We start from the raw sequence: 13,870 nt of genomic DNA on the forward strand, positions 1-13,870 counted from the left end.
CTTAGCACCATCACACAAGTTGTCATATCTTTAGACAAAACCAAGTGACAACTAGTATCAGAGCAAATATTGCTTTAATTATTAAAACAATTGGTATCAGACTAAAGGTTGCATTAGTTGTTTGGACAACTAATATCAGAGCATAGGTTGTTCTAATTGGTAGAACAATTTGGTATCAAAGCAGATATTACGAAGCAGGGTTGCATCAATATTGTTGACAAATGATTTCAAGGCTCGTTTAAATCAATTCAAGGATAACAAATTGTGTGATTTCAAGGAAGCTACGATGCAAGAGTTAGATTGTGTAATTTCGGGGAAATTTGACAATGGCATACAAATTGTTTGACTAGCGATAAAATCCAGCATGGAAGGAGAATCAATAAAGGATGAGATAAATTATTGGATGTTATCGTGGGTACTTTACAGCCTTACTTGTAGAGTTTGGCTAAAAACATAGAACTCAATTGAGATGGCAAGTATGTAAAAAACTTGCAAAGAGTTTGTAAATGATTTTATGAAGAAGCTGAACAAGGTAACAAAAAATGTTATTCATAAGTGGAGGTGCTGACAAGCAATATTAGAGAACTTGAAGAAGAAGCTGGGTTTCTGAAATAAGCAGAAGGCAACGCTTCATATTTTAAAAATTGGCCTCTGAAGGTCAAGGTTTCAGAACCTAAGACTTATAGTAAACTCAAAATGCTAAGGAATGGAGAATTTTTTATGAGATGTGGAGTAGTTCTTTCTAGCTACTCGATATCAGAGACGGAGCATATCACTATCAAGAGCATGTACTTAGAAAGTGATGCTAAACTGTGGTGGCGAAATAGGCTTCAAGAGGATGTCAAAGCACATAGTGATCAGCAATCGAAACATAGGACACATTGAAGCAAAAATCGAAATGTCAATTTAAATGAGAAATGGTAGCTAGCTCAAGACAAAGATCTTTAAAGAGCTAAAGCATGCTAGATCAATAAGAGGATTATGTCAGATTGTATTTCATTGATGTTGGACATTAAGAACATGTCAAGTGAGGACAAACTCTTCAATTTTAAATTGAGACTGCAGCCGTGGGCTCAATCAAATTATAAAAGAAGCTGTGAGGGACTTGCAGATAACAATTATAGCTATTGATGGCTTAGTGGATTTTAGATTCATGAACACAACTCCTTCTGAATTTAAGAAATCAAAAGATTACAAGAAAGGCAATTATTAGCATGATGGTGAGAAGAAGAATAGTGGCCAAAGCCATAAAATCTACAATAATGAAGAGTTTGGGGTAACTCATTTGCAATAGACCACATCAGGAAAGGATTATCTGTTTAGACGAGAATCTGAATGATTTCGTGAAGGAAACAGAAGGAGAATGTTCAAAACCTTCAATGGCTGAAGTATGTGCAGCGCAAATGAATTTGTTACAATTGTTGAGCAACACAGATGTCAAGATAAAGGACCCATAAATGAAAAAATCCTGAAAATTGTCTTCAGAGCAATTCCTACCTAGGTGTACTGATTTGTACGTTAATAAGGGTTAATATAATGGGAGTAAGGGCAATAATAGACAAGGGTGCAATGGCGAACATTATAGAAGTGAATTTAGTACTACGAGTTTGGCTACAAGTTGCTAAAGCTAAATTACTGTGAGTCTTGTTTCCAATCATCAAGTGGTTTCGGAAGGCATAGCGGTAGCTAACTTAAGTGTAGGAACTTGGGCGTGAGATGCTAGGTTTATGGTTATGGCAATGACGAGATTAGATGTAACCTTGGGAATAGAGTTCGTATGTCATAAGAAAGTACATGTACTACCTCACTTATTAAAATAGAGGAGTTATGCATGGTCGAAAGTGAGTTTCGAAGTTCCAGAAGTTTGAGGCAATCACCGAAACTACCATGATTGGTTTATATCAAGGAAGTTCCTCTGGTGATTCAATAGTTGAGGAGCAAATTCAAGTTAAGATGGGACTTAACGAGTGTACCAAGGCTTTCAAAGAACTTGCAATTAATGCATCGTTGGAACCTCGACTAGACAAGCTTGGAGAAGAAAAAAAGGACCAAGGTGAACTAGAATCAAAGGCTAGGTCACAAGTAAGTAATTTTGATTACCAAAGGGTTACTGATAGTGAGAATGTATGAGACATTTGGAAAAGTACCGGTTGTGACGTGTGAACAATGTTCGAGGAAAATCGAAGGTGCAAAAGCAAAGAAACAATGGGCTTCAACCACTCTAAGACAACAAGCAGGAATTTAAGAAGTCTTACTGATGACTATTTAGTTCTTATTGGCACTGTCAAGGGTAGTAGCATCATTCTCTATTTATTGGTGTAACTTTAGTGGATGAGCATCTAATGCTTGGTGATAAAGTTCAGTATGGTGACATGATGTGGAGGAAAGCATATGTGGCTGTCAAATCCATAAAAACTTTAGATTTTCTCAGCATAATCACAACAAATGCTGAGCTTTGTTTTACAGTCTGGGAGGAAAGCAAATGAGGACTTGTACGGACACAATTGTTTGTGGAGAGCTAAGAGGGAACAACTGGTGGCCACAAATTCATTATCAGAGAGAATAGTTGATAGAGAAACTACTGGCATGGAATCATTTTGTGGGCAGCAAATGGTTCCATATAGACAGAACATTCAAAGAACTTAAGGATGGCACAGTGTGTGCGTTATGAGCCCAATGTTGACATACGGAGTATGTCAAGGAAAAGAAAATGCAAGCTTTACTATGACAACGTGAAAAGGAAGTTTATAGTAAACTTAGGTATTCTATCGATAAGGATGTCTGACTTTTCTGTTGGGCGAGGTTTATAATCGCTGTAAACCATAATCGCCGATGTCGAGGCTTCACTTGTGGCCTTGTGTCAAGCTATTGGTAGCAACACGAGTGTGCTTGTGGGTGAGCATAAAAGTAAGGCAAGACTAGCGCATGAGGTAAGGCGCGAAACAAGCACACGCTGTGGGGTAAGTGCAAAATAGTGTGCTCTCAGGTGTGCGTGGATAACACACACCACATATCGTAAGCGCAGGGCCACGAGGCATACGAGGCATGCATACAGGCCGAGTTAGGCAGAATACACAAGTGGGAAGCTGGCGCAAAAAGGTGCAAGGGCAACTTGTCAACATGCAATGTGCAACATATAGAGACATGCATGGGGGACAAACTATGTGAAAATTAAAGGCATTCGAATTATTCACGCATGCTGTGGTCGGACAATAGCGGTAGAATGTGGGGTATGTTGGTTGGAAATTCTCCAAAAATTGGTCCTAAAAACAAGCATGAATGGGTAGTTGTTAGTGCAGCTAAGGGAAGACATGGCTATGGAGTTCATGCTTATAAACGTGGAAACAAAGAAAGTGGATAGTAGCAGTTATTCATCACTTTCTTGCTTCTAGGTTAGTGGGCTACAAAGATGTACTTCCTAAAATCACGCTTAGAAAAAAGAAATGAAGTGGCACAAGGGCAACATGCCACCTCACCTTAGGAAATAAGGATGTCATTTGCAACATGTTTTAAGGGATCTTGATTTTAGTAAAGTGAGTGGTTCTTGAGTGCACAAACCCTAGAATGATTTTTTGCGAGAATAGAAAAGTTAGGGATCGGCCTTCGTAAAAAGTAATATTGTATTTTTTTGTTGCTTTATTTCTTATTCTTTGTTGTTGGTTTGGTTAGTCTCTTACAACCACCTTCGGTGCGGGCCTTGTGGGTTGTTTTTATTGGCACTGTCGAGTGGCTAGTTAAGTAGAGACTTAGCACCATCATGCGAGTTACCACATCTTTGGACAAATCCTAGTGACAATAGGCCCAATGCTATTAGTGCAAAAGCAAGTGATGTAGTTCTGCAACAACTGAAAGGAATGTTACTTTTTCTAAGTTGGGGCATTAAGATAGAACAATTTCAATTGCTCCATATATAAACATTAAGGTTTCATGTACTTTTCATTTTGACCCTTCATGTCGAAACAAGTTGATCTCTTCAAATTTCCAAAAATATAAAAAGTGACATTAAAGTTTTAAAAAATTACAAGGGGGAAAATTTACTAAAGCTACCATAGCACTTCCACAAAAGATTAAAATTTATATGGAGTTAATTTATTATTGACGCGACTCTTCCCCTAGGCAACTTAGGTAGTTTTTTAGGGCCTCACAACATATAAAGGCTAGAAATTGTTTTTCTAATTATAGGTACTAAACATTCTAAATTCAATTTACCCTACAAGGTGAATCTCTATGTTTAGTTCATCATTAATTTTAGATCAAGCATGCCCCTATTCAAATTGAGATTAACTCAACTTAGATCTAAAACCAAGTATTGTCTTAATACGATCATCTAAGTTAGACATTTTTAGATTTTTCCTTTGTTAGTATCCACTAAATAGGTTGTCAGCTGAAATAGGGAATTAAAATAAATACAATTAAGACAAAATGCTACAGCAAACACAGAGCAACGTGTATATATTAGTCAATCATCCATCAAGATCGTTTATCACTCAACCACAATAGAATTTAGTTAATAATTTGTGATAAAACAGTAAATAAAATTGTTTCAGCCATCAAATACATCCCAATAAATAAATAGAAAATAAGAAGGTGATAAGAAGAATTGATTTTCGATTGATCTCTGCAATTTCTTCCCTGTTACAACCTCCAATCTACCTCTTGATTTCTGTTTTCTTGTTGTTTCTTAGCGGTTTATCCCTTTGGGTGACGGCTCTCATTTTTCCTTTCTGCGTGTGCTACTTTTATACCTTAGAATTAGGGCAACCGAAAGTGTGTGGTGCATATCCTCTATTTTAAGAAACTTTAGATCACAATCTGTTATTTATCTCACGCAAAATCTAGTTTGTCATTGCTACAGCAACAGTTACAACATCTTCATTGTTTCAAATTTGTTTCAATTCTTTTGTAGCCAAATTCTTTCATTGTCTCTGCAAATCTATTGCAGCAGCATTCCTTCTTTAAAACTTGAACTTTTGGTCACCTACAATTATGCATATAATCTAAGCACAAATTATTCTAAAATAACTTAATTTATTAAAAATTAACTAAAATGAATGTTCATGCAAAATGTAACTAAAATACAATAAAAATATATCTTTTACTCTCTAAGTAATTTTGATTTAAGTCTAAAAGTGTCATGATAACTCTCATTTCATAGAGTTATCAATAACATATAACAAAGCATCTCTCTAATAAGATATTGGAAGATTTGATTGCGCCATCATTGACCTAACCATTTCTAACAAAGTTTTATTCCTTCTTTCAGGTATACCATTTTGTTGCGGAGTTTCAGTAATAGTCAGTTGTCTATGTATTCCCTTCTCATTACATAGTTTCTTGAATTGTTCCGAAAGGTATTCATGTCCTTGGTCAGTCCTTAGGACTTTAATATTGTTGTCTAATTGATTCTCTACCATGTTCAAAAATAATATAAAGCAATCCAATTCTTCTAATTTATGAGAAATCAAGTAAACATGACCAAAACGTTAATAATCATTAATGAATATGATAAAATATGAGGCTTCATGTTTAGTCTTTACATTCATTGGACCACAGATGTCAGAGTGGATTAATTACAATGGTTTTTCGGCTCTAATTCCCTTATTAAATGGTTTTCTATTTGCTTTTTATTTATAAGATTTCACAAATAAGCATTTCAGCCTTGGTGGGTAGGCCCAACATGCCCTTTCTCGCAAGTCTATGCATTCTTTCTTATCTTATATGTCTTCATCTAGCATGCCAAGTAATTGCATATATCTCATTATTACTTGAAGAAATAACGTATGAAAAACAATTATTATTATAACTTGAACCATCAAGTATCGTATCTAAGACAATAAAACAATTAACCAAATGCCCAATTCTAATAAGGATTGTATTAAAAAAAACTCCAAACAAACACTATGAAAGTTTAAATTATATCCTAACTCAAGAAGAACAGGAACAAAAACTAAATTTCGTCGAATCTTTGGTGCATATAGGACATCGAGCAAAAAAAGAATACGACTACCACGCAAAGTCAATTTGCAAGTGCCTATTCCTTTTGTTTCAACTCTAGAGTTATTGCCCGTGTTTATCTATCTGGTCCGCTGACTAATTCGACGATACACCACAAATGCATCTCGATCACGAGCAATATGGTCTGTTGCTCCTGAGTCTACAGTCCACATAGGACGAGATTCGATTAGGAATACAGAACTAGTAATTAAAGCATAATTCAACAAAGTGGAGTTGGGTTTTACCTTTTTCGGATCAGTGAACTCACGAGCGAAGTGACCCAATTAGCTACAGTTGTAGCATTTCATCTTGGTTTTGTCCTTTTTCTTGCCAGCACGCATACCCTTTGGGTACTTCTTAGCATCTAGCTTCTTCTTATCGGTATTAGATCTCTTACCCTTCTAATTATATTTATGAGCCCTTTTACGCTCAAAGCTTGAAGCTTTGTGCGAGTTTGACTCGGCCATGTAAACACGATCAGAAAGCTTAGCTGCCCTAAAGCACTCTGGCTTCAATTCTAAGTGATGTTAAATATCATTGAAAGTTTTGACACTCTAATTGTGAGTCATATCCCCCTTCATGTGTACCTAGGAATCAAGTAGAGATCCTATCATTACCTGGACTTACTGTTCATCAGTCAGAATATGTCCAGCAAACTTAAGTTCATGAACCATGTTCAACATTTCCCTCAGATGCTACCTCATAGTATAATTTCAGCGCTTCCGATAAGAATGTAACTTAATCGTAAGCCTTCTTAGCTTAATGGTCGAAGTGCCACCAAACTTGGCTTTTAGGGCAAGCCGCATTTCTTGAACAGTCTCATACTTCTCAAACTCACATATGAGGTCATCTTGCATACTGCTCAACATCATTATGCGAGCATTACTATTCTTCTTTTTTCGAGCATGATAAGTCTCAAGATCCCTCATGTGTTGAGCAGTATTAACTTGCTCAGGCTCAGCTAGGTGTTGTTAAGAGCTTTTAGAGTCTCTTGTTATTCAAGGATGTACTGAATTTTATGGTGCCAAATATCATAATTGTCACCATTCAGCTATTAGTATATAATCCCCGAATTATTTTCAGTATTTTTCCCCTCTACTCCACTATTTTCTACTTCTCTGTAGGAAATTTAACTTCCCACCACATTTATTCGCAGCAACAATATTCAACTCAGTTATTTTAGGTTCAGCTCCCACTAGCTTGGATTTCTGTTGCCGAAATCCCTCTCTCTTACAATTTCGATATATGTGTTTATTAACATAAAAACAATAGTAAAAAACTCCTTTATATTACTACATTGTTCATAAAATTTATGCCTTGTACTCTTATATCTTCCCATTATCCATATGAAATCTAATTTTGCACCAGCTGTATTATCAGCTACAAATTATTCACATTACAAATCTCGTATTAAATTACACTTGCCTTAGTGTTTGTTTACGCAATTCCTTCTGTTTCTTTAATACGACCACAACAAATCCACAAATCACCACAATCCACTTCGAAAATTTAACCCAATGTTGTTGCTGCAGTTATAGTCACACACAATTATGAAACTATTGGTTGCTTGAGGAAAATCGCTCATGTTGGTCCAAATACGGTTAACGATTTACAAAACCCTAAAACTAATATTGTACCTCAAATGGGTTTGGACGGTCGCCCGTTTCACATCATTGTTCGCTTTCCAAATCTCAACCGTTGAATAACAGTCATTATAATCTAATGGCTAGACTAGATAATGACAAATGAAGGGGCCGCGATAGCTGGACCCAAATAATTAGAATTATACAACTTTTTTAGTGTTCAAACAAACTATTTTTAAATTTCTTATAATATTTTCTTTAAGATTGCATGTCTAACTAAGCTGGCTCATTATGTCTATTGTAACTAGCTATCATTTTATTTTGGATGGGGCCATTTACTCTTTGAAAATTAATCTGATCACTATATTATTTTGTATACTTATCTTTAAATTTTCTAAAGATAGATTTTACTTTAAATACTCTCTAAAATTTCAGAAAATCCTTACTTAAATCTTTCAAATAAATTATCTTTATTAAGCGCATAAAAATATTTAGTACACCTAAAGACAAGAAATTCTGACCTTCCAAAAATAATAATAAATAAATAAAAGTTTTATATCTCTTACCTTTTTTTTTAGGGGGGGGGGGGGGGGGGGGGGGGGGGGGGGGGCGCGCTGAATTTACTTTTACATGACTTTCATTTTTCTTTGCCATCTCAATATGAAAATTAAAATCTACTTGTGGGCTGGTGTTATATCCACAGCGCAACAAAAAATATTCATGAATTTTGTTTGGTTGGCTTATTTCATCTTCTGTATGCTGAAAATGCAACGATTTCTTGTTAATAACCAAACCAAAAAAAAAAAAATCAGTTTTATTGCCACCCTTTTAAATTAAATATCTACTCAAAAAAAATCTAAGATTATAACTAAACTGGGATTTTCGAATGTGTTATTTGTTAAAATACTGAATATCAAGAACAAACTATTAGATCGTTTGCGAGTATATTCAATGCTTATGGGTGGTAAGAGAAATCACATTTTATTAAGAAATATATTAAATTTTCATTTTTGATAAAATAAATTAAAGATATTTTAATAATATAAAATTTTAGCAAAATAAAACATCGAAAAGATTTATTAAAGTACTAATAGCCCTCTCTTTTTATTTTTATTTCAATAAGCTTCCCTCGTATCATCGAGATTCACAAAAAAACTATTTAAAGTTATTATTTTTGTTTTATTAAAATATTCAACTGGTATAATTACAAAATATTAGTGTACGACTATACACACACACACATACACACAAGTAGTAGTTGAAAGAATATATGTTAAAGAAAAAGTTTTCAGTTTCTAGTCTATAAAAATAAATAATTTACCATTTATAATCAAACATCCAAGAAAAAAATAAACAATGTTCCAAATATAAAATATTTAAATTTATAAAGAAGTTTAAACCTAAAGTATGATAATGACATGCATGATTAGAATCCAAAGAAGGCAGTGTATAGACCAGGATTCTTAGAGTTGAATATGCAACAACTTCGCATGCTTAAGAAGATCCGAAATATCTGCTATCGAACCGATAGCAGAAACAAGTGTTACAACCAAGCAAATCAGCCCCAAAATTTGAAGCATAAACCACTTCAAACTTCCTCTCTTGATCTTTGCTTGCTCAATATACATCCTCAACGGCAAGTGAACTGTTAAAGGCCAGAAAGAAATGGAGCCAAGAAGGCCAAGAATTGCATTGAAGAATGGGAACATCATGGCAACTCCAGTTGTGAAAATAACAAAAGCTGTGCGTAGGAGGAGCCTTGCTAGGGTAAATCGAACGGTGAAATTTTTTATTATGAGCGGGAATCTGATGGTGTAAATATTGTTGAACGATGATGTTGGCCACCTTGACTCAAGCCATTTTTCATGCATAGCGAAAATTGGTTGAGCAAACACCTGTAAAAGTTCAAAAGGGGAAAAATAAATGAAAAGAAATAGGAATACTCCACAGGTCTATCTCAACCCAAACTAAACCAAAAGCTAGCTTGTTGAGAGTAGACTCATGCAAGTTTATATTATTAGCCTAGTAACTATTCTCATCCAATTCGGAAAATTTTTCCTATTAACCCCGTTACACGCAAGCTGCTCTTTTTTTGTCATTTTCACGTGGCAAAATAATGAGGATTTACTCCTGTAAGAGTTTCACTAGATATAAAAAGTCCACTGGCCTAACTCAGTCCAAGAGCGAGTTCAAGTTTATAATGGTAGCCCAATAACTAAAAATATAAGCCTATGAAAGATAATATTTTCCCTATCAATGTACTCCACAAATGAAATTAACCATATCATCATTAGGATATGACAACATTTTGCATTTACAACCTATTTGTTTATAAGAATTTTTTTTTTTTAAATGATATCCAATTTGGTCGAAGACCCCTGATCCTGTCTTTACCTCATTGCTCCCATGCTGAAATTATTAAGCTACTTACCCAAATTATATCACTTTCTTAATTTGTCGGATCAAAAGGTTCACATTCTAAATTGAATTTTTCATTTGAACGGATGTAAATATATAATCTGCAATAGTACTTTACATTTAGCCATGTAGGAGTAATGAAATCATTGCCCGTGTAATAAGTCTTATAGAAAAGCTTGTATCTTTCCTACAAACAGATGGTTTATTTATTTTTTAAGAAACATATATGAGAAAATGATATAATACGACATAAATGTAATTACCTGACTCTAGTGCACTGTGTTAGAGAAGATATCCCATATTAACTGAGTACTGAACTTAATTAAGTATATGAGACTTGAAAAACTCTCAACTCCTAAGATAGCTTCTGGATTGAATTAGACCCTTAAACTTCTATATGATATCAAAGCCAAACTGTTATGAGGCTGAGAGAGCTTACCTGATAAGCTCCAATTAAATGTATAATCACAGCAATATTGGCAATATCAACAAGCCACAACACATTGTAAAATCCTGTGAGAATATTTCCGGGGGCCTCAGTTCCATAGGCGGCATAACCCATACACCCCAGAGAAATATAAAACAGTGCTGTCGCCCCAATAGCATACAAGCTCACTTTCTTCATCATTTTATTCTCTGGGGGAGGTGATTTCAATGTATCCTTTTAAATCAACATCGAATTTAAAAAATATATAAAAATAAATAATTGTTACTAAAATTAGAAAAAGAAAAACTAAATTTCTGGTTTCGTCAAAAAACCTGAATTTCAAGCAGCATCATGGAGTAAGTATAAGCAAAAGCAATGTTTCCAAGAGCTTGGAAGGCATGCCAAATCTTTTTCGAAGAAGCTACATCGACGCCCGCTTTCAGCACCATGAGATTTCCTTTGAACTTACGATGAGAAAAAATTTTTGCAATTGATAGACAAAGTGCTATAGATGAATATACAAGTGATGTAACGGCAGCAATTATTGAAAGGAATGTTGCTTTCTCTAAATTCGGACATTGAGAAAGGATAATTTCAATGGCTCCATATGTAAACATATAAAAATTGCCTGAGACATGGCATTTTGCATTTTCTCCCTTCTTATGGTAACAAGTTGATCTCTTCAAATTCCTGTTAAATTCAGGAAGAATAACAGAGTGAAAAAGAGAGAGAAAAAAAAAAGCGTAATGGTAAAGAGAAAAAAAAAAGCATTTGGGATGATAAAATGGACTCATTAAAAATAGTGGTTGATAGGGAGAATTTGAATTCAATATAATCTAATAAATGCTTATCTTTTTATAATTTCGTCTATCAAAATAATTAAATTCAGTAACTGCCAATTAAAATCGATTATTATATATATATATATATACACATAAAATGCTCATCACTGAATCTAAATTAGGACATAGTAATAAAAAGATTTTGTAGAATATGCTTACGCTACACTTATGGCAGTGGTAATTGTGTAGCCAATCATTGTACCCCACAATAACGAGTATTGCATTATTCCACAAACCACCACGTTTTTTGGGCCTGCATGAGAGTAATTTAAATGTGACACAAAGTTTGAAGGACAATTTTCACCCTATTTTAAGAGTAATTAAAATATAAATATTTTCTTTAATAAAAAGCATAAAATAGATCTAGGTAAATATTTTCGACGTGGTCCCTCAGCGGGACACATTTTTTAATTATTACTTTTTTTCCCTTCTTCCGAAGTCCAAACTTCCTCAAGGCTGCATTCGAGGTTAACGCCCCACCTATTATTGCAGTGCCTCTTAAAATTTAATTTCACCGTTTAGGTCCATAAATAAATTTAAATAACTCATTTCATCTTTATTTTAAAAATATTAATCAAACAAAGAAAACAAAATTCAAAAGTAAATGTGATTTTTTTAATAAATTAATTAACTAGCTTTAATTTGTAGAGGCATTAATTAAATAATTAATTTATCAATGAAAATACCTTAAGCTCGATCGAGTGGTTTTTGATAGAGAGTTTTTCAAATAATTTTATTTAACTGGGTCATTCGAGTTTGAATTTAGGTTTGGGATAAAAAAAAATTTAAACTTCATCCACCCTTGTACCTTTAAAAAGAAAAAAAATCAAAAAAAAAATTATTCGTTAAAATCTTATATTTTTATTTGAATATTTATTACTATTTTAACAAAAAAAGATTAAAAGGATATTCAAAATTTACCAGAAACTCAAGAGTAGTAAAAATAAGTCTTAGGAGATATGAAAATGTTATTCTCCCTTATATCTTTATCACCAAATTAAAAAGACTGGTGGAAGGGAGGACATACCACTCTCCCTCATTGTTACTCCAATTTAGGGTCCTGGATTGGAAACCTCCTATCTATGTGTACACACACACACACATATATAACATTTTCGGAAAAAAAAAGAAAGCCATACCTAAAAGTGCTCTCACAGCATCCATGTAAGTGTAATTTCTGCTTCCATTGATTGGATCAGGAGTTCTGTAGCAATCAGAGAGAAGAATGGCTGTGTAATATGTAATAGCAGCAAATGCAACCAAAATCATTAGTCCAAGAATCCAACCCAGTTGAGCGACACTCCATGGCAATGCCAAAATTCCAGAACCAACAATTGCAGTAAATGCATGGGCTGTTCCGGACAACATGCTTCCTGATGATGAATCAAAATATGAAACAATTAATTAGATATCAGAAAAAGAAAACTATAAATTTAAGTACACTACTAAGAGTTTTGTATCCCGATGATATGAAATTTTACAGGAAAATTATCGGGTTCAGTATATATCACTTACTCTTTTATTATTTTCATAAAATTTTAAAATTTTCCTCACACTAATAATTAATAAAATAAATAAATAAATAGATAAGTAAGTAAGGAGAAACTGAAAATCTCCCAAACTTATTTAATATTGCTATAAAATGATGAGAATATTTAATAAGTAATATATATGGTAGTCAATTTATTTAATATGATTGGATTAGGTATACGAATCTCTCTCTCTCCATTATCTGCAAATGCCAGATTGACATGCTAGCATTATGCCTGCTGCTTCAAAGCTTCGTCAGTTTCGTAGTGATGAGCATACAAAAACAGTGAAAACAAATAATGGATACTAAGACTGAAATGAAAGCTAACCTGTCCTAATGCGTCCATCATCTCTTGCATCCATTTCAGTAACTTGCAAAATAATATTAACAATAATAATAATTTTTGAGAGAGAGAGAGATCAAAAGAAGCAACAATGGTGAAGAAAGTGATTTAATGGAGCGTTTAATTAGAGTGAGAAGGAAAGGCAGCTTTAAAGGGAGAGTTACGAATAGGAAAGCATGCAATGGTGAGAAATTTCATGTGGCCCACGTGTCATGCACGTGTTTTGAGACTGTGAAACCACCTAGCTAATGTTATCCTTGCTTGCTTCTAATAGAAAAAAAAGATATATATAGCAAAAACATTCAGTCAGAGAGGGACAAAAATTATGGATGTAGATTTTTTAATAAATGGCAATTAATTGGCCCTCCAAAATCTTTTTTTGACACATTGCTATCTATATCTATATTTATCTATATATATATAAAGCTGAGACTTGAGGAGGTAATGTGCCATCACCATTTCTCATCTTTGTATATTCTCTATTATCTAATAAATAGATAAATTTTCTTTTAGATTTGGCTTTTCAACTTCTCATAATTAATTTGATTGTTATTACACAAGATTTTAATGAGTCATATTCTTTGTAATGAACATGCAAGAGGGAGTGTTATGAATTTATTAAAATAAATGTAAATGTTCATAACATGTATCTCTTAGTCTCCACACTATCTCTCATTAGCAACCTTTAGTTTCCCTATAACTCCCACTATCTCACAATGAATTATGATCTAT

The 13,870-nt window shown here is 33.8% G+C and overlaps 1 protein-coding gene across 2 annotated transcripts; it reads right to left on the reverse strand.

Annotated features, from left to right (window-relative positions):
- Window positions 1-8,875: 8,875 nt before the first annotated feature.
- Window positions 8,876-13,281, reverse strand: LOC102614053 (amino acid permease 8-like). 2 transcript variants are annotated; one of them, XM_052436418.1, is made up of 7 exons: window positions 13,124-13,281; window positions 12,551-12,637; window positions 12,404-12,468; window positions 11,424-11,517; window positions 10,755-11,112; window positions 10,435-10,656; window positions 8,876-9,472 (listed from the first exon to the last, which is right to left on the reverse strand). In XM_052436418.1, exons 2-7 carry the CDS (start codon window positions 12,568-12,570, stop codon window positions 9,041-9,043), a joined length of 1,191 nt encoding a protein of 396 aa, XP_052292378.1. In that variant the 5' UTR covers window positions 12,571-12,637; window positions 13,124-13,281; the 3' UTR covers window positions 8,876-9,040. The 2 variants fall into 2 exon arrangements, with proteins under 2 accessions (XP_052292378.1, XP_006478186.2); XM_006478123.3 differs by having other exon boundaries at window positions 8,879-9,472; window positions 12,404-12,637.
- Window positions 13,282-13,870: the final 589 nt, after the last annotated feature.

This window comes from Citrus sinensis, chromosome 3 (genome assembly GCF_022201045.2).
Source record: "Citrus sinensis cultivar Valencia sweet orange chromosome 3, DVS_A1.0, whole genome shotgun sequence".
NCBI classification, from domain to species: Eukaryota; Viridiplantae; Streptophyta; class Magnoliopsida; order Sapindales; family Rutaceae; genus Citrus; species Citrus sinensis.